This window comes from Trichosurus vulpecula, chromosome 6 (genome assembly GCF_011100635.1).
Source record: "Trichosurus vulpecula isolate mTriVul1 chromosome 6, mTriVul1.pri, whole genome shotgun sequence".
In the NCBI taxonomy this organism is placed as follows: Eukaryota; Metazoa; Chordata; class Mammalia; order Diprotodontia; family Phalangeridae; genus Trichosurus; species Trichosurus vulpecula.
This window is the reverse complement of record NC_050578.1, coordinates 269,751,432-269,772,262: the sequence shown is the minus strand read 5'-3', so window position 1 is coordinate 269,772,262 and position 20,831 is coordinate 269,751,432. Positions and strand designations below refer to the sequence as shown.

At 45.9% G+C, this 20,831-nt stretch overlaps 1 protein-coding gene across 1 annotated transcript; it reads right to left on the bottom strand.

Moving 5' to 3' along the window:
* Positions 1-1,995: 1,995 nt before the first annotated feature.
* Positions 1,996-17,423, bottom strand: LOC118852773 (membrane-spanning 4-domains subfamily A member 6A-like). Its single transcript, XM_036762464.1, has 7 exons — positions 17,270-17,423; positions 12,608-12,770; positions 10,559-10,693; positions 8,067-8,123; positions 6,155-6,394; positions 2,855-2,956; positions 1,996-2,609 (listed from the first exon to the last, which is right to left on the bottom strand). Exons 2-7 carry the CDS (start codon positions 12,752-12,754, stop codon positions 2,514-2,516), a joined length of 777 nt encoding a protein of 258 aa, XP_036618359.1. The 5' UTR covers positions 12,755-12,770; positions 17,270-17,423; the 3' UTR covers positions 1,996-2,513.
* Between the last annotated feature and the right edge of the window lie 3,408 nt (positions 17,424-20,831).

The window sequence follows — 20,831 nt, the reverse complement described above, 5'->3', positions numbered from 1 at the left end:
TCTCTCAGCCCCATCGTGTCCAATCAGCTGCCAAGGTCTGCCCTTTCTACCTTTTCAGCATCTCTCCTCTGTTCCTGCTACCACCTTGGTAAACACCATCATTGCCTTCCACTTGGACTATGGTGGTCACCTGCTGGTTGATCTTCCCACAGATCACTCTCCAATCCAGTCCATGTTTCACTGAGTTGGCAAGTTGATCTTCCTAAGTGTAAGTCTGACCCCATATCTCTCTCTCTCTCTCTCTCTCTCTCTCTCTCTCTCTCTCTCTCTCTCTCCTCTCATTGTCTGTCTCTCTGTCTCTACCTTTCTCTGTGTCTGTCTCTCTGTCTTGCTGTCTCTGTCTCTCTCTGTCTCTGTCTCTGTCTGTCTCTGTCTGTCTCTGTCTGTCTGTCTCTGTCTCTCTCTCTGTCTCTGTCTCTCTGTCTCTGTGTCTCCCCTCTCTCTGTCTCTCTCTGTCTCTGTCTTTCTCTGTCTCTGTCTCTCTGTCTCTCCTCTCTCTGTCTTTGTCTCTTGTCTCTGTCTGTCTGTCTCTGTCTGTCTCTGTCTCTCTTTGTCTCTGTCTCTCTCTGTCTCTGTATTTCTCTGTCTCTGTTTCTCTGTCTCTCTCTGTCTCTCTGTATATCCTCTCTCTGTCTCTCTCTCTCTGTCTCTGTCTGTCTGTCTCTGTCTCTCTGTCTGTTCCTCTCTCTGACTCTACTTGCCAGGGCTGTGATGTTTCCTCTATTCACTTTGCCTGTTTCTATGCTAAAGACATGAGGCTTTGGATTAAATCAGGGTGTGATTTGCTCGCTAATAATTTTTTTAACTATAAAACTTGTTTTCTGCATTGTTTCTCAATTGTGTTTTTAAAGTAATAGGAAGCCCCAGGAGCAGATATGATAGGAGAGTTTCTGTCTCTGTCTGTCTCTGTCTCTGTCTCCCTCTGTCTCTGTCTTTCTCTGTCTCTCTGTCTGTCTGTCTCTGTCTTTCTCTGTCTGTCTCTCTGACTCTCTCTCTCTCTGTCTCTCTGTATATCCTTTCACTGTCTGTCTCTGTCTCTCTGTATATCCTCTGTCTGTCTCTGTCTCTGTCGCTCTCTCTCTCTCTCTCTTTCTCTCTCTTCCCCCAAATTGTCTTGTCCTTATTTGCCTCTCTTTATACTATATCCCTGGTGGGATGGAAGTTCTATGAAGATGGGGACTATTTCACTTGTGTGTTTTTCATTGTGAACACCCACAGAACCAAGCAGCAGCACAGAAAAGGGGCTTGGTCAATGTCTGCTGAGCAGGGGTGCGTTGTCACCTCTCTCTGTCATTGCCTGCCATCTGCATCTGCTCTCTCTCTTTCGCATTCATCTTTCTCTACTTTACCTGACCTCCTGACATTGTCCTGCTGATTTCTTCCTCTCTGTCCTGTCCCTTTCCTGATGCCTGTTTTATTGCCCCCTGAGAACCACGAGGAGAAACTTTTGGAACCTAGGAAGGCACCAAGCTTAGGTATAGTAACAGAATTCCCTCTCTGGGCAGAATTTTTCAGAGGAAACAAGGTCTAATCCAAGCCTGACATCAGGTTCAAACCCTTCTCAGTCCAGGGGGAAAGAGGGAGGCAAGAGGGTCAAGACCAGAAGGAGGCCACCAATATCAGCCTTTGGAAAAAGCCGTCACTCCTGGAACAATTGGGACCCATCTTCCAACGTCTGTGTGCATGGAGACATGTACTCAGATTATTGACAGCAAGAGGAAAGAGGGAGGTCCAGTAGGGGAGAGAGTGAAGAACTCCTTTACGAACCTTTGACTCGGGGAGTGGTGCAAATGTTAAACTTTGATCCCTGCTCTTCCTTATTTTGAAGTCAGGAAGGATGTGTCTCATTCTCTTCCTTAGATATGCCCTGGGCCCTAGTTTTTCTAAACCTTGTTTCCAAGACTCTCCTATCATATCTGCTCCTGAGGCTTCCTATTCCTTTAAAAACACAATTGATAAACAATGCAGAAAACAAGTTTTATAGTTAAAAAAATTTATTAGCAAGCAAATCACACCCTGATTTAATCCAAAGCCTTATGTCTTTGGCATAGAAACAGGCAAAGTGAATAGAGGAAACATCACAGCCCTGGCAAGAGACTGGGATCTCAGCTTTCTAGCCCAAGTCCGTGAGCAGCAGTGGGTGAACATGAGAAGGAAATAATATGACTCTGTTTCACCAGAAGTGGCAGCCAAATTCACCCTATCTGGCCATCCACGGTTCACAAGACAACAGCAGTAGAGGCTGGGGTGGAAGGGGCAGTTTGCAACCTGGGAAAACGCTCAACAGAGATATTCTTTCTTGGAAACCCTCCATGAGGCTGAGGCCAAGGATGAGCATGGGAAGTTCATGACTCATGTGGAAGAAAGAAATTTACTTTAAAAGGAACAAACATATTCTGACTCTCCATCCAAACTGGAAGTTTGCAGGACCTTGAATCACAGTTCTCTTGGGCATTGGCTCTCTCATGTGATGGTGACTTCCAAAACCCACAGGAGGAGACCCACATCATCTTCTAAGTAGAAGCCCCCAGTTCTTCATAGGCAGGATCATAAAGAGCTGTTCTTAAGCTAGAATTGATATTGCGACCATGAGGTAGGAAGAGGATTCTCTAGAAACAGCCAAAAGAAACCCAGTCAGACATGTCCTCCCTGTCACCAGCCCTCCAGGACTCCTGACCCAATAGCCATACTGTCTATTTCAGCAAGGGCTTTCCCACTGTAGCTGCAGCATCCCTTATCAATAGAGGCCCATCTTATGCCCACTCACCACCACCTACCAACTAGGTCCAGAAACACAAATCAATAGGCCTCTCCCAGAGGATCCCTGCCTGGCTGTGGTGGGGAAGGCACTCACCCCATTAGAATCCATTGACAATCTCCTCCAGTCAAAAAAAGCCGAAAACACAGCAATGACTAACTCCAGACCAGTGAAGATCAGCATCACAGACAGAGTCCCCTGCAAACACAGAAAAGATGGTTTGGGATCTGAGCCTGTCTTTCATAAGCTCCCTTTTGGGTCCCCTTGAGCCATGGCCCTAGGGACAGAAGTTGCAGGGAATTCCCATAGACAGAGAAGCTTCCTCTTCCACCCAAGGATCATGGACTTCCAGGGAGTAAAACAGAGGCACCAGTGGCTTCTAACTCTTCTTCAAAGCAGAGGGCATGAGGACCAACCATGCCCCCTTGTCTTCTGCTAATTTCTCATCAGCCTGACATATAGCCAAGGCCTTGTGTTATTCACAATTGCATTCCCTGCCCGAATGGATGTAGACTTGGAACTGTGGGTCCCCTTAGAGACAGGCACTATATGATGCCATTTCCAATGGAATCAGTTGGCTTTGGGGGCCAAATGGTTTCTTCATGTTGTCTATATTGGTAAACCAAGAAAAGAATGTACAGGAGAGGATTGTGATTCCTTTCCCCAGCTCTGGGCATGGATTCACAGAAGGCCTCAAATGCAATCTAAGGTGTTAATGAAATATTAAACAACCTGTACATCTCAAACCTGAATGCTTTTTGACTTGTAAACTATTTTCTGGCAGAGGCAAGGAAAGATTATCTCTATTAGCAGAGAAAAACAATTAGTAATATCTAAAGGAAATTTAAATACCCAAGTCTTGGGGAGCTTGAGGTTGTCTAGGCTTGGAATAGTTGTGTAGTGAGGCTCCTGACCAGTGGAGGATGAGATTTTTCTCTCTCCCCCACCACTCCCATCACTAGTTGTAGCATCTTAGCATCAGGTGCCAGGGAGATCCCCATCCATTCTGTTGAAGGCATTGCCAACTGGAGTCTGTGTGAGGACTCCTGGCTGGAGCCCATCCCACTGTCCAGGTAGATTTGAGAAAAGCCACCAAGAGAGGAAGCTCTTCCAGACCCCCACACGTCTATGTATGCGTAGGCCTGGGTAACATTAGATCCTGAGGCTTTGCCCACTTTTCCCACTGACACTGAGCCAGTTTGTGGGAGAGTGTGTCCTACACTAAGGAAGGAAACATTTTGTGACTGCTGTCCTTGCTGTGTCCTTTAGAGAAATGCCTTTCGAAGGATGTCATTTAGTTTCTTGGTTGGCAGTTAACAGGAAGCACACCATGGGGCCTCCATAAGGTGCATTAGCAGAATTAACCACCCATGCAGCTGCTTCCCAACCTATGACACTGAATGCAAGTTGGGCAGCGACCTCTAGGGGACGTTACAAGGACAAAACAGCTCGTGTGGCTGTTTCCAACCCATCTTTCAAATGGCTTGAATTGTCTGAGTATTCAGGAGGTTTTCAACCTTGAAAATTCACTGGCAAACTGAGGTGGTGTGTAATTAGGCACCGGCTTCAGGACCTGAAAGCGCCCCTAGGGACTGCTTCAGAGAACTGGCACCAAAGGAAGTGATGTCCTCTCTTGGGAGCTGGGGGAGCCCTTCCAAGGGCCGAAGGATCCAAGTCTGCAGGTGTGAAGGATGGACCTTTGGAACCACCATCAGACTTGGGGGAGGAGCTGGCAATAAGAGGGTTTGATCAGCCCATTTTGTTCCTTGGGGTCTCTCTGCCTCTCCTCCCCTCCCCTGCTTCCCTCCTGTCCCCTCCCCTCCCCTCCCTTTCACTCCCCTCCCCTCCCCTCCCCTCTCCTCTCCTCTCTTTTCTCTCTCCCTCTCTTTCCCTCTCTCTGTCTCTGTCTCTCTCTGTCTCTCTGTCTCTCTCTCTCTCTCTCACTCTCTCTCTCTCTCTCTCTCTCTCTCTCTCTTTGTTCTCTTTATCTAGACACTATGTGGGGCAGCTAGGTGGTGCAATGGATAAATTCCTGGGCCGGGAGTCAGGAAGACTCATCTTCCTGATTGCAGAGCCAGTCTCAGTCGCTTATTAGCTGTGTGATCCTGGGTAAGTCACTTCACCCAGTTTGCCTCAGTTTCCTCATCTGTAAAATGAACTGGAAATGACTGAACAACAAAAGTCACAGTATTCGATGTCCCCTTTATCATGCAACTCAGCTGATTAGCAACAGTGCCAAGTAAGGGACATCTCCTAAACTCAGACTAGGCCAGACCTAGGTTCAAATCCTGCCTCTGATCTTTGATAGCTCATGGCCTGTGAGCAAGTGGATTTACTTGCTGAGCTTTTAGCTCTATCTGTTGTGGTTGGTGTTCATTCCTTTCAGTCCTGTCTGACTCCTCCTGACCCCACTTGGTGTTTTCTTGGTGAAGATACTGGAGTGGTTTGTCTTCTCCTTCTACAGATGAGGAAACCGAGGCAAGCAGGGTGAAGTGAATCCATCAAGGTCACACAGCTAGGAAGTGTGTGAGGTCAGATTTGTAGTCAAGAAGAGGAGTCTTCTGACTTTGGGTCCAGGCCTCTATCCACTGCAGCACCTGTTAGATGGCGGTAATGGTAACTGACCATAAAGCTCTGGGTAAACTGAGGTCCTGTGTAATTAAGACTTATTGACTTGTAGTTCTGTTGGGTAAAAATATAGACTTTGCCCAACCAGAACAACAATTTGCTGTCTGAGGATTCTTGGGAACACGGAGGATTTGAGCAACTCTCCCTTCCTGTTTCTAGGTCCCACTTTGTCCCCTCCCCTTCTTCCTCTCTGCCCCCTTCCCTCATCTTTCTCCATTCCCCCAGGGCCTGGCTTCTCCCCCCTCCCCTCTCCTTCCCTCTCTCCCCCCTCCCCCCTTCCTCCCCTTTTCCCATGCCCCCAGGGCCTGGCTCCTCAGCCCTCCCCTCTTCCCCCCTCCCCTCTCTCCACTCCCCTGTCTCACCTTCCTTTCTCTCTCCCTCCTTCCCCCTTCCAGTCTTTTCTTCATTTTCCCAGGTCCTAGCTCCTCCCCCCTCCCCCCTCCTCTCCTCTCTCCCCCCTTCCCCACTTTCTCCATTCCCCCAGGGCCTGGCTCCTCAGCCCTAGCACAGTGCCCAGCATGCAGAAGATGCTCAGAGGTCTGCTCAGCCTCTCTACCATGGGGCCTCTCCATAGAATGGCTCTTTTTAGTATTAGGTTCTCAGCTCCAGGGCTCTCTTTCCTTCCTCTTTGCAAACCCTTGAACTTTCCCCAGAACCCAGAAGACCAGGGGCCTGCCCAACCTTGGTGGCACCTTCCGGTACCAACAAGAATTCCAGAAGTGGAAGAAGAATCACTGAAACTTTGACATGGGGTCTGAAAATGCCTACAGTGAGAGTGGAGCCAACCAAGTCGCATGCCCAGTAAGTGGGAGGAGGATGGTAAGGAAGGTAGCCAGTGTAATGATCTTCATCCTGTCTTTCTTCGTCGCTTAGCTGGTGTGCATTGAGGACTTGGTGAATGCACTGAGCTAAATCCTCCCTTAGCTCAGACAGGACGACAGAGAACAAGATGAGCCCCGCTGTGGCCCCAATGCCACTGATCACGTTGGCAGCCAGGCTGATTTGGGTCTGAAAGAAAAAGCCCTGATTCACCCATGTGGAAGGCTAGGAGGCTGTGGGCCTCCAGGGAGGAGAGCAGGGAACAAGGGAGATCCTACACGTGGAGCTGGAAGGGACCCTCAGAGCCCCCAAGTCCTACCCTCACCTTGAAAAAGAGAGCCGGGGGGAGGCGGGGGGTGGTGGTGGTGGGGAAGTGACTTGGTCTCTGTCAAATGAGGCTGTCAGTGGGCAGAGCCCAGAATCAATCCCAGGCCTTTAGCTCTAAATACTACTCTCTTCCTGATGCAGAGAGAGAGAGAGAGAGAGACAGACAGAGACAAAGAAACAGAGAGACAGAGAGAGACAGACAGACACACACACACACACACACACACACACACACACAAAGACAGAGAGAGACAGAGTCATAGAGAGAGAGCACTCTTGAAGTCTCTTCCCTTTACTGGTCCACTGTCAGAGAACAATTCTCTCTCTCTCTGTCTCTCTCTCTGTCTCTGTCTCTGTCTCTCTGCCTCTCTGCCTCTCTCTCTGTCTCTCTCTCTGTCTCTCTCTCTCTCTGTCTCTGTCTCTCTCTCTCTCTCTCTCTCTCTCTCTCTCTTCCTTCTCCTCTTTCTCCTCCTCTTCTGAAGTCTAGTATGGCTCCTAGTATATTCCCCCATGTCCTCTGGGTCAGTGGTGTCAAATTCATGTAGAAACAGATCGACTTTGAAAACTACAAATTAACATTATCTATGTTGCACTCTATTTCTAGTTATCTTGTCAAATGTTTTCCAATTACGTTTTAATCTGGTTCCAGGTACGTGGGTCACCAGGGCCCTGAGTCTGAATTCTCTGCTCTGGGTGGCCTAACTTCCTCAGAGCGGCACCAACTGTACAGATGAAACCCCAGTAATCTCCCAGAAGCCTCAGAGGATGCCTAGTCTCATCCCTGCCTACATAGGAATCTTCTTTCCAACATATCTGAGAAGTACCTACTTATCCTACACTGTTAACATCTCCGTAAAAACTGTACCTTCCAAGGCAGCACATTCCACTTTGGGACAGCTTTAACTGTTAAGGAATTTTCTTTCATCAAGACAATTCTGCTTCTCTTCAACTAACTTGCACCTGTTTCTACCTCTCCCACTGGTCCTTACCCAGCTCTTACCCACCCTTTCCCAGCAGCCTCTTCTGCAGAAGGGAGAAGGAATAATCCAGGTAATTTTGTCTACAATTGTGCTCTCTCCACTCATGGACTACTCTAAAAAGACCTTGTTTTAAAGGGGTGAGGGTCTGGGGGTAGCTTTTTTGTTTTTAGATGCATGGTGGTTCTTAGGCCTTGCCCCATTAGGGGGTCCAACATGCTCCAGGGAGGTCAGCACAGTATGAAGAAAGAGGACTAGCTGGGTTCCTAGCCCCCTGGGATCTAGATCAAGTTCTTCCAGTGCATTCCTGAATCAAATGACTGTCTCTCTCTATGCTAAGTTCTAAGGCTGAGGATGACCTTAGCAATCCTTGAGTTAAGGTTCTCACTTTATGGACCCAGAAGGAACAGGGACGCGGCCAAGGACATACAAACAGGAGCTGAGCTGAGTTCCAGGGCTCCATGCCCTGCACTACACCTGGCTGGCTTATCTTGCACAACGAGGCTGATAGGACTAGGTGGCAGCTTGCCATGTCCTCAGATATCTATGATACTCACCAAGGATTTAGTCTTTTTTCTTTCTGATGCTACAGACAGTGATCCAGAAATGATAAACTGTAAAGAAGAATGCATGCACAACGGTCAGTTGTAGGGCCATAGGGAGACACAGCCCCAGGCCACAGGGGCCACTTAGCCAGCAGATGCTCCCCCATTGGCTAAGCCTGACCCCTGGGTCCCTGGGGCAGTCCTGGGACCCACTCTGAGCTTAGACTTGGGCTGGATCAGCCTTGTACTCCAGTGGGAAAGAAAGGAGAAAGTTCCAACCATAGCTATGCACCATCTTAGTGATCAGAAGGGGTCAGAAGGGAAGGCTGGTACTGTGTTCAGGGGTTAGAAAATGGGCTGCTTCTGGAAGGCGGGCCTTTGCCTGTGATTTAAAAAGTGAAACCATGGGGAGGGATGGGGTGAGTAGCAAACGATAGGGAGAATGGGCTAAGTACTGCAGGGTGCAGCTCATTTGGGCCAGGAAGTACCTGAGCAGGACCAGGGAGCCCCTGGAAGAACAAGGGGCCAGAATGAGGTGGGGAACTAGGGCCCTCATCAACCCTTACTCAGACCATTGCCTCAGGCCTCAGGAAAACTCCATTCCCACAACAGCCAAAACTTCTTCCCAGGGCATAGGGCTGAGCAGGGTTACTCTTTAGCTTGCAAACTTTGAATGGCTCCCTATTACTCCTAGGGCAGGCCTTTTGACCCTTGTGGGCCATGGGCCCTTGGGCAATGTCTGCTGAAACTGATGGATCCCTGTCCAGATTCATGGCTTTCAGATGCATGGAAGGATTACAAAGGAGCCCAATTTGTGAGATGCGATTATCAAGATAAATAGAAAATGAGTTCCTAGGCCTAAGGTTAATAATCTTTGCTCTGTGCACACTCCAAGGCCTAGCATGTTTAAGACACCCCACAGTCTGGTGCCAACCTATTTTTCCAGCCTACTTTACCTTCCTCAGGGGCAATGTGGTTCAGGAGAAAGAGTTCTGATTCCAGAGGCAGGGGATCTGGGTTCAAATCCAAACACTGCCAGTTATCATCTGTCTTATTTGGGGCAAATATTAACTGCTTTGAGACTCAGTTTCCTCACTTGTCAAATTAGGGGGGTCAGCCTCAGTGACTCAGCTATAGTGCCCCCACACTAGTTCTAGTTTCAGATCCTGTGACAGTCTCCTCTCCTCACTTTGCATTCTAGCCAAGGAGAATTATACTTTGTTGCCCAGTCTTGGGGTGTTCTTTTCTCTCTCCCATGACTGGAATGCCCTCCCGCTCCTGCCTTCAAAGCCCAGCTCCCTGAAGTTCTCCCTAATTCCCACAGTGGGAAGAGATTGACCCCTGCCCCTCTCCTCTGGCTCCCTCTGCTCCTGTGACCTGGGTCACACAGATTTGTGCAGGTGCCACACCCCTCGGGGACCACTAAAGCTCCAGGGGAACCTAGAATGTCCTTTTTTTCATTTTCGCATTTCTAGCATCTAGCCTGGGACCCTGTATACGGGAAGTCTGTCATGAATATATGTTCCATGGAATACAGTTGAGAAAAACAAGAAATGAAACCAGGCAGCAAAGGGAGGGAGACCTGAAAGCCACAGCGGAAGTTCATTAAGGGGGCAATACAAAGTTACTGCATGGTGAGCTATAATAGAGAGGCCTGGGTAAATAGGAAAAATAAGAATAACAAATATTCTAATGCTTGGTGCAGCCAGGCCATCAGAGGGAAGTTATAGGCATCCAGAGATAAGACCCAGGCAAGGATGAAAGCTTTATTGTCAGGGACAAAAGGCATCTAGGTGGTGCAGTGGATAGATTGCTGGGCTTAGAATCAGGAAGACTCATCTTTCTGACTTCAAATCTGGCCTCAGACACTTCCTAGCTGTGTGACCCTGGGCAAGTCGCTTAACACTGCCTGCCTCAGTTTCCCCATCTATAAATGAGCTGGAGAAGGAAATGGCAAACCACTCCAGTATCTTTGCTCAGAAAACTCCAGATGGTGTCACAAAGAGTCAGACATGACTGAAGTGACAACAACAAAAGGAAATGGACAGGCTTGAATATTGGAATTCCTGGACTTAGGAAAACTTGGTAGCAAAAATGGACAGATTTTCTAAGACAATCATGGCTCCCCTCTGACTTAAGCAATTTTAAAAATAAAATACAGCTTCTTAATGAGTGGAGGAGAGAATGGAGGGAAGGAGTGAATTTGGACCTTCAAATAAAACACAATTGAATAAAAAAAATTCTATGAATTAGCTTCTTTGGTTGCCTTCTTCCAGCTGTTCCCTGACCCTAACCTCTGTACTTTCCCCCAAAGCTATAGGATAAAGAACGCTGCCCCTCCCTCCTTCCTGTCAGTAATGCAGAGAATGAGACTAAATCTCCCAGCCCCTCCTGAACACAGGCCTTCTACATGTTGGGAAAGCAGGTGGACAGAGTCATCTTTATGCCTTGCTCTCCTCCTGTATGAGTCACCCAGATGAAATCATGGAAGAGCCTCTACTTACCAACACCCCACCAATAAATGGGTAACTAGACTTCACAATTTTGGAACAGGAAGGTTTGAAGTAGGTTGCATCGTATACACATGCCAAAGTGATGCCCACGCTCAAAATCATCAGGCCAGTCAAAATTTGGATGGTCTAAACAGCAAGAAAAAGAAATGGGAAGGTTTTTTTTAGGACAGATTCATTTTTGTTCCCAAGGGGCAGGGAGAACCTTGCTCTGCAACCCCCAATAAGTGACCACAATGACCAGATCTGGGGCTTTTAACCTGGAGCCCACAATTTTTTTAAAAATATCATTATTTAAATTATATTTAAATATAATCTGTTTCCTTTCTAATTCTGTATATTCTGTTATGAATCAAAAAAACAGAATTTTGAGAAGGTACAGAAGCCCTGTCTTGGGCAGTGTTAGGCTAAAACAGGGGATCTGAGGTGCCAGGCAGGTTCTTAGTGCCCCCCAAGCCACAGTTCAGTCCTGCTCTGGTAACAGCCCCCATACTCATTCAGTAGATACAACTGGCCTTCCAGGAAGTGCCCACTGTATCTGCTTCCTGAAAGCAGTTACCTTCCACAGTCATGAGCGCCAGTTTGTCCAAATACCTTTCCTGAGTAGATGGGACAAAAACAGCCAAGTCACACAGAATCTCAGAGTAGGGAAGGACCTCAGGGGCCATCTGGTTCAATCTGTGCCTCAGTGAAAACAGAAGATTTCTCTTAACACCTACCTGACAAGTGGTCATCCAATCTTTGTCCACAGACCTCCCCTGTCACCCCATTCTGCCTTGGAACAAGGCCAAGGGCTCCTAAACAAGTCCCGATAAATTGGCCGCTTTGCTGCTTCTCCCCACGTTCCTAGTTATGCGCCCTGAGGCCAAGCCCAGTGCATCTAACCCCCTTACACACCCTTTCAGATACTTGCCCATAGCTTTTATCACTTTTCTAGGTTTTCTATTCTCAGGAGATTTTGATCTTACCATTTGCTTCAACTGTTTCTAGGCTCCCCCTTATCAGTGTCTTCCCAAAAATGTGTCACTCTGAACTGACCACAAGATTCTAGATTAAATGTGACCAAGGCAGAGAACAGGGCTGATATCCAGAGGGGTGCTAATAAATATTTAACAATCAACTCTCCAGTAAAATAAAAATGTATGCGGAAGACATTTTGAAGTTCAGTTGATCTTATTAACATTTTCTCCACCACTATCCTAAATCTTGATAATCAACAATACAAAAAGAACCAGTCTCCATTTGGAGTGTTTCCTAATTTCACAGGTGTAAATGCTGACACTGAAAATACAACAATTGACTCCCATAGGCCATCACAGCTGGTTCCAGCCCACCCCTCCTTCCATCTCCTTATTTCTAGACACTGTGTATTAAGGGAGCCTTAGCTTCCTGTACTATAAAGTTATTTTTCTGTGGTACTCAGTCCTGGTCAGACATGCCTGGTCTCTTGGGCCCAGCTCTGGGAGCCACATACATCCAAGGTCATGGCTCTTGAGAGCCAAGGTGGCTAGACCTCTCTCTTGTTCAAGTCCTATCCCAGATCCAGGAGCTACCCAATGGGGAGTTGGAAAGTAATTGTGCATCCCATTCATGGCCTGAGAAAAGCCAGAGAGGTGAGATGTGCATCCCTTCTGTTTTCTAGCCTGCTGAGGTCTCCAGTTGTGTTTCCAGATGATAGGAGCAAAAAGATCTGTAAGAACTAAGCATTCTTTCATAACCAGAGGGTGCAATAGTGGGGAAGGAAGGATTGGGTAACTTTTCCTCTATGTCTTTCTCTGCTGGGGGCCTAGATGAGGAAGTTTGGGTCTTTCTCTTCAGTTTCACCCTAACCCCGGCAAAGCTTTTATAATTTTCATTCCTCTAGGCCTGCAGAGGACAGGCTAGAGGTTCCCCATGGAAAATCTCTGCTCCCTCTCCCCTCACCCTTAATTCCTCCAATTGTTACTGGCATCCAACTGAGGCATCTCTAAGCCCAAGATAGAGCTGAAAGCTTAAGATGTGGTTGGCTTCTCCAAGACTCCTCAGTGAAAGATGAGGACTTACCCCAAGAGCTTTGGACTCCTCCTTAAGCCCTTTCTTCAGATTGCTATTTGGTGCAGAGGAAGGTCCAGGCTGTTCCAACTGGGGGATACTGATTCCACTGGGGGTTAAAATCATGAATGTGCCAGAAGGCACAGGTTGGGATGTCATGATGTTGTAGTTGGTGCTAGAAGAGATAATAAGGTATGTCAAGTCTCTACATGAGCCTCAAAGACTCAGGTTTCCCATCTGACATTCTTCAGTGCAATCTGGGAGAACTTGCCATTTGGAAAGTAGGAGAAGAAAGTGCTGGGAATCTTGGACCCTAGCACTGTGGAGTTCCTCCCAGGATGCTTTATGAAATTCAACTAATCCTCACCCCAACATAGATTTGGAAGCCAACAACTAAAGACTCTCATGGAGGCAACTCACCCCAAATCTGTCCAATATTTAGATGGGAAGCAGTGTTTACCTAATCTAAATCAAGCCACTTACTGAATCAATCCAAATACTTACAATCACTGTGTGTGTGGTACAACCTAGGCTAGGCAGTGTGCTAGTTTTTGGGCTGGTTCCCAGACTGTGATGCTGACTAGCTGTGTGACCACAGATGGTCCCCTAATTTATCTTTGCCTCAGTTTCCTCACCTGTAAAAGGGGGATAATAATGTCTGCAGGCCCTATACACAGGGTTGAGATGAGAAAATGCGTCTGTAAACCTTGAAGCAATGTAGAAATATATATTACTATGTCAGCCCAAGCACAGGATAAAAAAAATAAGGATTAGTATTAATTATTAATAATAATAACTAACATTTATATAAAGATTTAAGGTTTGCAAATTATTTGAAAAATATTCTCTTTTGATCCTCACATTGACACTAGGAGGTAGGTGTTAATATTATCTACATATTACAGATGAGGAAACTGAGGCAGATAGAAGTTAAAGGATTTGCCAAAGATTTAGCAGCCAGTCAGTGTCTGAGGTCAGATTTGAACTTAGTTCCTCCTAACTCTAGGTCCATTGTACCACCTAGGTGCCTAATAATAATAAATTATGAGAGTGTAGTAATTGTAATATAATTAATAACTGATTAAATTAACAACTAAATAGTTGTAGTATTGAATTTCTTTAATATTTCAGACATGTCCTGATTTTCAAACCTCCTACTGTTTCCCCTCCTCTGAAGACTTTGCCTCTCAGTCCTAGTCTTATAATGACTCGATAAGATCTTGGGAACATAAGACTGGGATATGAAAAGGACCTTAGAAATAACTGAGTCCAACCTCATTTTAGATATGAGGAAAATAAAGTCTATGGAAGGGAAGAGACTTTGACATGGCAGCACAGAGCGTCAGTGGCAGAGTTGGCATTTGAACCCAGGCTCTCTTATCCTGGATTCCCTTATCCCCCTGTCCTTAGAGCAGCTAGATAGCCACTGTAGTGGATAGAGCACTGGGCGTGGAGTCAGGAGGACCTGAGTGCAAATCTGTCCTTAGATTCTCACTAGCTGTGTGACACTGTGTCACTTCATCTAGTTTGCCTCATTTTCCTCATCTGTAAAGTGATCTGGAGAAGGAAATGGCAAACCACTCCAACATCTTCGCAAAGAAGGTCATGAAGAGTTTAGACATGACTGAAAAACAACCTCTCATCCAGCTGTGACATTCTTTGTCCTGAACATACTGCTTACTCCCTTGTTGTGTCCCTCAGATAGGATGTGAGTTCCCGGATCATGGAAGTGGTTTGATTTTTCACCTTGGTGTCCCTAAAACCTCTCACATAGTAGGCACTTGATGACTGCTTATTGAATAGAACTGTCTTAAACCCTTTTAACGCATTTATAGAAAGGATCTGGAGGGGACCCCAGATAACATCTAATCCAAGTCATTCTCGAAGAGAATCCTTCTATGTAACATTCCTCCTTCTATGTAACATCATTCATCCTCCTCTTGAAGACTGAGTGAGGATGAATTCACTATCTCCCCAGCCAGTTACACTCTTGCTCCTTTCTAAACCTCAAGGACGTTTTTGTTCCTCATGTCAGGTCAAAATCTGGACTTTTCAAATTGCCACTCAGCCCTCCTGGTTATGTCCTCTGGAGCCTAGAGGAGATAAAGCCAGACACACTCCACAACCCCTTAGCTGAGGACCCAGGCCCTACTTCACTGAGAAACCTCAGGTTTTCAATGGGAACTTCCTCCTCTCCTCTTCTCTTCAACTCCCACACATCATCTCTCACTCTCTCTGGCAAAGACTGGCCCTTCTGGTCATAAAGGACCATGCCTCTGCATGTGCCCTTGATCCTTCTCCTTCCCATCTTCCCTAGAAGATCCTGCCCCTTCTCTCTTGAATCTCCAATTATACATTCATGGCAAGCATCTGAAGATTTGTGAGGTGCTCGACAGTATTAACGTCATTTGATATATGAGATAATCAAAAGCCTGGAAGGTCGATGCTATTATCAGTATTCCTATTTTATAGATAGGAGAGTGAGGCAGACAGAGGTCATGACTGGGTTAGTCTCACAGAGGGTGTATCCAAGGCATGATGTCAACGCATGTCTTCTTGCCTCCAGGTCCTCCAAGCTCCATCCACCATGCCACCATGCCTCTAACTGCTCCTTCCCTACTGACTGCAAATAGCTAAGTCTCCTCCATCTTTAAAAAAATAAATAAACAAAACAAACTTCACTAGACCCTCCTATGACCTTAAGATATATGTATGTGTATGTAGAAAGATGGACAGACAGGCAGATGGATACATGGATGGATGATGGACAGACACACGGATGGATTATAGACGGATGGATGGATAGATGATGGACAGACAGACGGATGATGGACAGACAGACAGACAGATGGATGGATGGATTATGGGCAGACAGATGGATGGATGGATGATGGACAGACAGACAAACACCTTGAAAACATTTGCTTGACTCACTGTCTCCTCTTCTTATCCCCTCACTACTCCAACACTCTGAAATCTTCTGAGCTCATCACTTAAAAGAAACTATTCTCTACAACTGCCTGTGATCAAATGAGAGGATATTGGTGAAGTACTTAGTTCAGTGCCTGGCACGTAGTAGGTGCTATATGAATGATGATGAAGATGGTGAGGATCTCTGAATTGTCAGAACCTGTGGTCTTTTTTAGTCCTCATCCTTCTCAACCTCTCTGCTGCACTTAACCTAATCATCTTGTTATATGGATGGGTAAACTGAGTCCTAGGGAACCTCATTGGTAATGTAACTGAATCCTCTAGTTTTATAAATGGCTAAACTGAGACCTGGGGAGGAAGTGAAGTAACTTGCCCAAGGCTACACAGGCAGTCAGCATCAGAAGTGAGATTCAAACCCAGAGCCTCTGAGTCTAGAGCCAGTGGCCCTTCCATTCCATCATGTTTTCTTGGAGGTCTGTCAGAGGAAGCTTAAGGTCAAATACCAAATCATCATATGCAGCCTAAAGCACTTAGATATTCTCTAAGGTCTTAAGATTGTGAATTGAGAACTGGAAGGGAACTCAGCTGTCATTCGGTCCAACTCTCTCATTTTGCAGATAAGGAGACCAAGGCCCAGTGAAGTTCAGTGACCTGCCTGAAGTCACAGAGGAAAGAAATTGCTGAGCTGGGATTTGAACTCAGTTTCTTTTATCCAGAGCCCTTTGAATCCAGAGTTCTTTCTACTGAACCACAGTGACTTACAACTGCTTCCCTTCTGGTTTTGTGTTCTGTATTCAAAGTCCCCTCCTAACTCTGACATTCTCTGCTCACTCCCTCCCAACTAGGATACTTTATTTATGGTCCAGTGAGCCAGTATACTTTATCCATGATCCAACGAGCCATTAGCTTGTTCTGTTCACAAGAAGAGGAAGGAATGATTCTAAAAGGAGGAAGCCTGAAGGGTGGACCCCTTCTGTTTCCTTCAAACTTGTTAACCCAATGGTGTCTGAAGTATACCTGCCACATATAAGGGGTAGCCCAGGGTCATGCATCCTTATTCACTGCTCTTAGAGTGATATGGCTAGCAATACCCCACAACTCTATGGGAGTGCTCAGAGGTTTCAGTGAATCCATGATAAAGTTGCTGAGTGCCTGGCAAAGATATTGCTAAAGAATGACAGCTTTCTTTCTGGACACTTGTTTGGGCTTATCCATTGTGGATCTCTTTGCTTTCCTCATCTCACAAGCATTCCAGTCTGTTTTTGTCTATCAATCTGTTTTGTCTTTTAAGAAATTTCTCTTGCCTTTGGAATTTTAAGTCCTCCAGAGATTCAGTTTTCTCATCTGTAGAAGAGGGTTCCTACTACTCCTAAAACCCAGCTCACGGAGTTGCTTAGAGGATGGATGCCAGCTATTGTTATGTGATCACCAATACATAACACAGACACACCTCACCCTGCAGGATCCCACCATTTTTCCATAATACTATAAGCAAAGCTGAAATGGGACAGACAGTATGGTACAGTGGACAGAAGGTTGGATTTAATCAGAGGCCTTTGATTCAAATTCCAGCTCAACCACTAACTAGTCACACTCTACCTGTGTGACTCTGGACAACTCTGAGACTCAGTTTCCTCATCCATGGCCTCTGAAATCTGTTCTACTTTGAAATCTAAAATGCTATGATTCCCCAGAATCATAAGAAGGAGTTCAAGCCAAGGAAAAAGGATCTGTGGTACCTACCTGTCCCCTCTGACAGCTCTTGCTGAGTTTCTGCTGTGGTGTCAGTCAATATCTTAGGACAGCTTCCCTCCTGTGCAGAGCTCTGGGACTCTGAGATGGGGCCTCCTTCTGGTTGCAAAGGTCCTTGTTAATGAAACACTCTTGGAGGCTTTCCTGTCCCTTCCTCTATCTGGTATTTACCATTACACAGGATGTGATGTTTGAAGCAGAAACAGCTGAATTATGGAAAGATTATATGCTTCCTTCTTCTGAACAACTTAATTGGATTTGATAAACACCCCAAAATACAAACAGTGACTTCCATCTCTTGATGCCCCCACCCTTTTCTTGAAGCCAAGGCTTTAGGCAAACTGAAGGGGGTCTGTCCTCTGTGCTAAATTATTGCAACTCCATTTCTCTCCTTTATCCCCCTCCAGGCCTAGGACTGTTTTATATGTATCCCCAGACACTAGCACAGGTCCTGTATAGAGTGGGTGTTTAATAAGTGCTTGTTTGATTGACTGCCTGATTGATGTAGGTAGTTTTTCTTCCCTTTTTGGCTAGATTTACAGAACATTATAGTACTTTTTTTTAACTGGACCTTGTTAAGTATATTTTATCCCAGGTAAAGAGATCATCATTCACCTGATTTTCAGTCAAAGTCCAGAAATCCAAATACCATTTTCTCATACCATCTTCTTAACCAGATGTTCATATCCCAAATCAGTCATTCTTTTCAGAAGCCCTCACCTTTGGTTGGATGTAATAGTGAAACACCTCTTTTGTCCTCGATGTCTTCAGTTGTTTCAGTCAATATTTCCTATTCTTTAACACTATTGTTTAGAGTAGACAAATATTTGCCTTGGAACTCCTCGAAAGAGAGCCAGCCATCAGAACTGTTTACCCCCTCTCCCTCTGGTCATTCCTGGCTGACTTCTCACCTAACAGTACATGTCTATGCTATCATTCCTTGCAGAAGAAGCTGCTTCCTTCAGAAATGACCCAGTTCCTCATTTACAGAAAGAGGCTTATAAACAGGAGAATTGTTTCAACAATCTGGCTAGCAGCTGTTGTGGGAGTGTAAGACCAACCCAAGCCCAACAACAAGAACTCTACCAGCACACTGCAAAAGCAGAGGTTCTTTTGATCTGCTTAACTAAGGAAAGCTACCTTAAGGGGTTGACAAGCTTACTTTAATTCAGCATACAAATATCATTCACTTAGTTCAGGGAAAAAGACCAGCACCCTGAACTTCAGAGCAAATTACAAACAAATTACAAACATCAACAGACAGACCCAATACATTTCATGGTTACCAACATCTAGGTTCAGCCCAGGAACTCAGAACAAGGGCTGGCCCAGAGTCAAGCACGCCACCACTGCTGTGGGTAAGAGCTCCAAAGAAAAGAAGGCCAACCCCTGGGTTTATATCTTTTTCAGCATCAGGGGTGAGTCACACATGCAACTCACCCATGTGACCTAAAATCGTCACACAGAGGTGACTTAAACCCACTTGGTCTAAGAGCCTCTGATGTCTCAAACCTATCACTCAAATTCATGTGTAAACTAGGCCCTCCCCTGAGTTAGCCCCACTTTGGGTCCCACCTTAGTTACCAATCCACACCCACATAGGTTTTACACCTAATAGGCAGTTGGGCCTGGGGCTTAGCACCTAGTAAGGCTCAATGAAATACACTGAATTACTCAAAAGAAACAAAAGCCAACTAAGTGCTAAGAGCCCATTTTGCTTACCAGGACAGGAATGTAGGTAAATATTTAACACCAGCTCCGGGGAAGGGAGAGAAGGAGGGCGAATGTACACAGGATATATGCTTAAATTTAATCCGCATTGGCAGCATTTTCTTCATCCCTTTCCTAAGGTTAGACAATCAACAGCACTATAAAACTAGCACTAACCTGTAATGTTTGACAATGCCTGAGGTGTAAATCCTCACACTGCAAATTGAGCCCGTAGGAGTTGGTTCCATCACAGCCCTGCTCATACGTATGGGATCCCTACGAAGAAAGTGAACACGATGACAAGGGATCTGAATCCATATAACAAATGATAGGGGTCAAGTAACCAATGAAATCCTGGAGAAGAGAAGACAAGATATCTGAGGAAGGGGCTCTCCTCTTCAGACCCTAAGTGGCTGATTTTGGGATTTGTAAGGATGTGGGGCAAACTTCCTCTGAGCCATTGGCCACATTTGGATACAGAAAGATGCAAAATGCAGACAATCTACTCGTCTCCCCTGCCCCATGTTAGTTGCCTTGGTGCCTTTTCTTTCATGGATCATTGATATGGGCAGTTGAGAGAGTTTGCAAATAAGGGCCCTAGTCATGGAAGAGCCCAGAAGAGAGAGCTTGGAGTCTGAAACCAGGAAATTCTTCCTTATGAGATAGTGGCCTCAGAGCCAAGATATGGAAATGAAGAAGCTTCCCCTGGTCTTTGTGTAAGAGTTCTTGCTCTTCCTGGAAGATGACAGCTAAGGACATCACTTGAACCAAAAGCTGAAGAGGAGAGAAGCTGTGACCCAGCTGACCGAAGACCCAGTGAGTCCCTGAAGAGCATGCAGGTTGCCTAAGCTATGTCACCTTGTGAGAAGTCACTCCCAGATTGCCCAGGAGAACATCAGCAGACCTGCATCCTTTCAAGGCTGGAGACTGTAGATGCTTCTTGCAAATTCATTGGCCACATGAGTTCCTTCCATGGGCCTTTCCACTTGTGATCTCAGTGAGTACCCATTCTTCCTCCACATGCTGCATGCATTTTGGGGAGCGTGCACCTCAGCTTTGTGGGGAGAAGTTTTGTTTTTGTTTCTTCTTCCTCTGCCATTTCAGTAAATGACTTTGTTTCATGCTAAGAGTACTCAGTCTGATCCTTGGAAGGTAAACACAATGGCATGAAGTTAGAACTATAATTACAGGAGATGTCCTCCAAGGGATGCCGACTGTCAGGGTACCTGATGTACTACATCTCCTTTCAGATAAACAAAGTGTTGTCATTTGGAAAGAGAATTAGACTGATTCCATGTGGCTCCACAGGACAAAAGTGGAATGCACAGGGGTAGATTTTGTCTCAATTTAAAGAAGAATTCTAAGGATGAGAGCTATCAGAAATGAGTCCAAAGTTATTTCTCATAATGGCCATGTTCTGTCAGGCTTGTTGGTCTCTCTGCTTTGGGTGGATTAATGAAGAAAACATTCACTCTTGGGTGTGAGCTTCAGGCACACCTTTAGCACCGGAGGAACCTCATCTTCTGACTATGGACTACGCTCCTGGAACTTTTTCCCCCCAGCAGCTATAGTTCAGATGTGGAAAGGCAGTGACTGGTCAAGACAGAAATGGCCAAACTCAGAGTTAGAATTCTTGACTCTTACCTTATTTAAGACTTCTGGCTGAGGTCTGTGACACCCATTTAAATGTATATTCCAGAAATAAGGAGCCCAACCCTCCATAGAGATAATTATTCTTTGTAGAGCTACAGCTACTTAAGTATTTGGACAGAGGAAGCACCACTTAGGTGCCAGTGAGTCCAAGTCAGAGTCGGAGGCATTTAGGCTTGTGGTTTAATTCTTT

Excerpts from the sequence above, each read along its gene's own strand:
- LOC118852773 (XM_036762464.1), bottom strand. The coding sequence starts at position 12,754 with ATGACATCCCAACCTGTGCCTTCTGGCACATTCATGATTTTAACCCCC. Across the intron at positions 2,957-6,154 it reads TGGTTGGCTCCACTCTCACT|GGGACTCTGTCTGTGATGCT; the intron begins GTAGGCATTTTC and ends CTGTGTTTGCAG. Across the intron at positions 2,610-2,854 it reads TGTCAATGGATTCTAATGGG|AGAATCCTCTTCCTACCTCA; the intron begins GTGAGTGCCTTC and ends GGCTGTTTCTAG.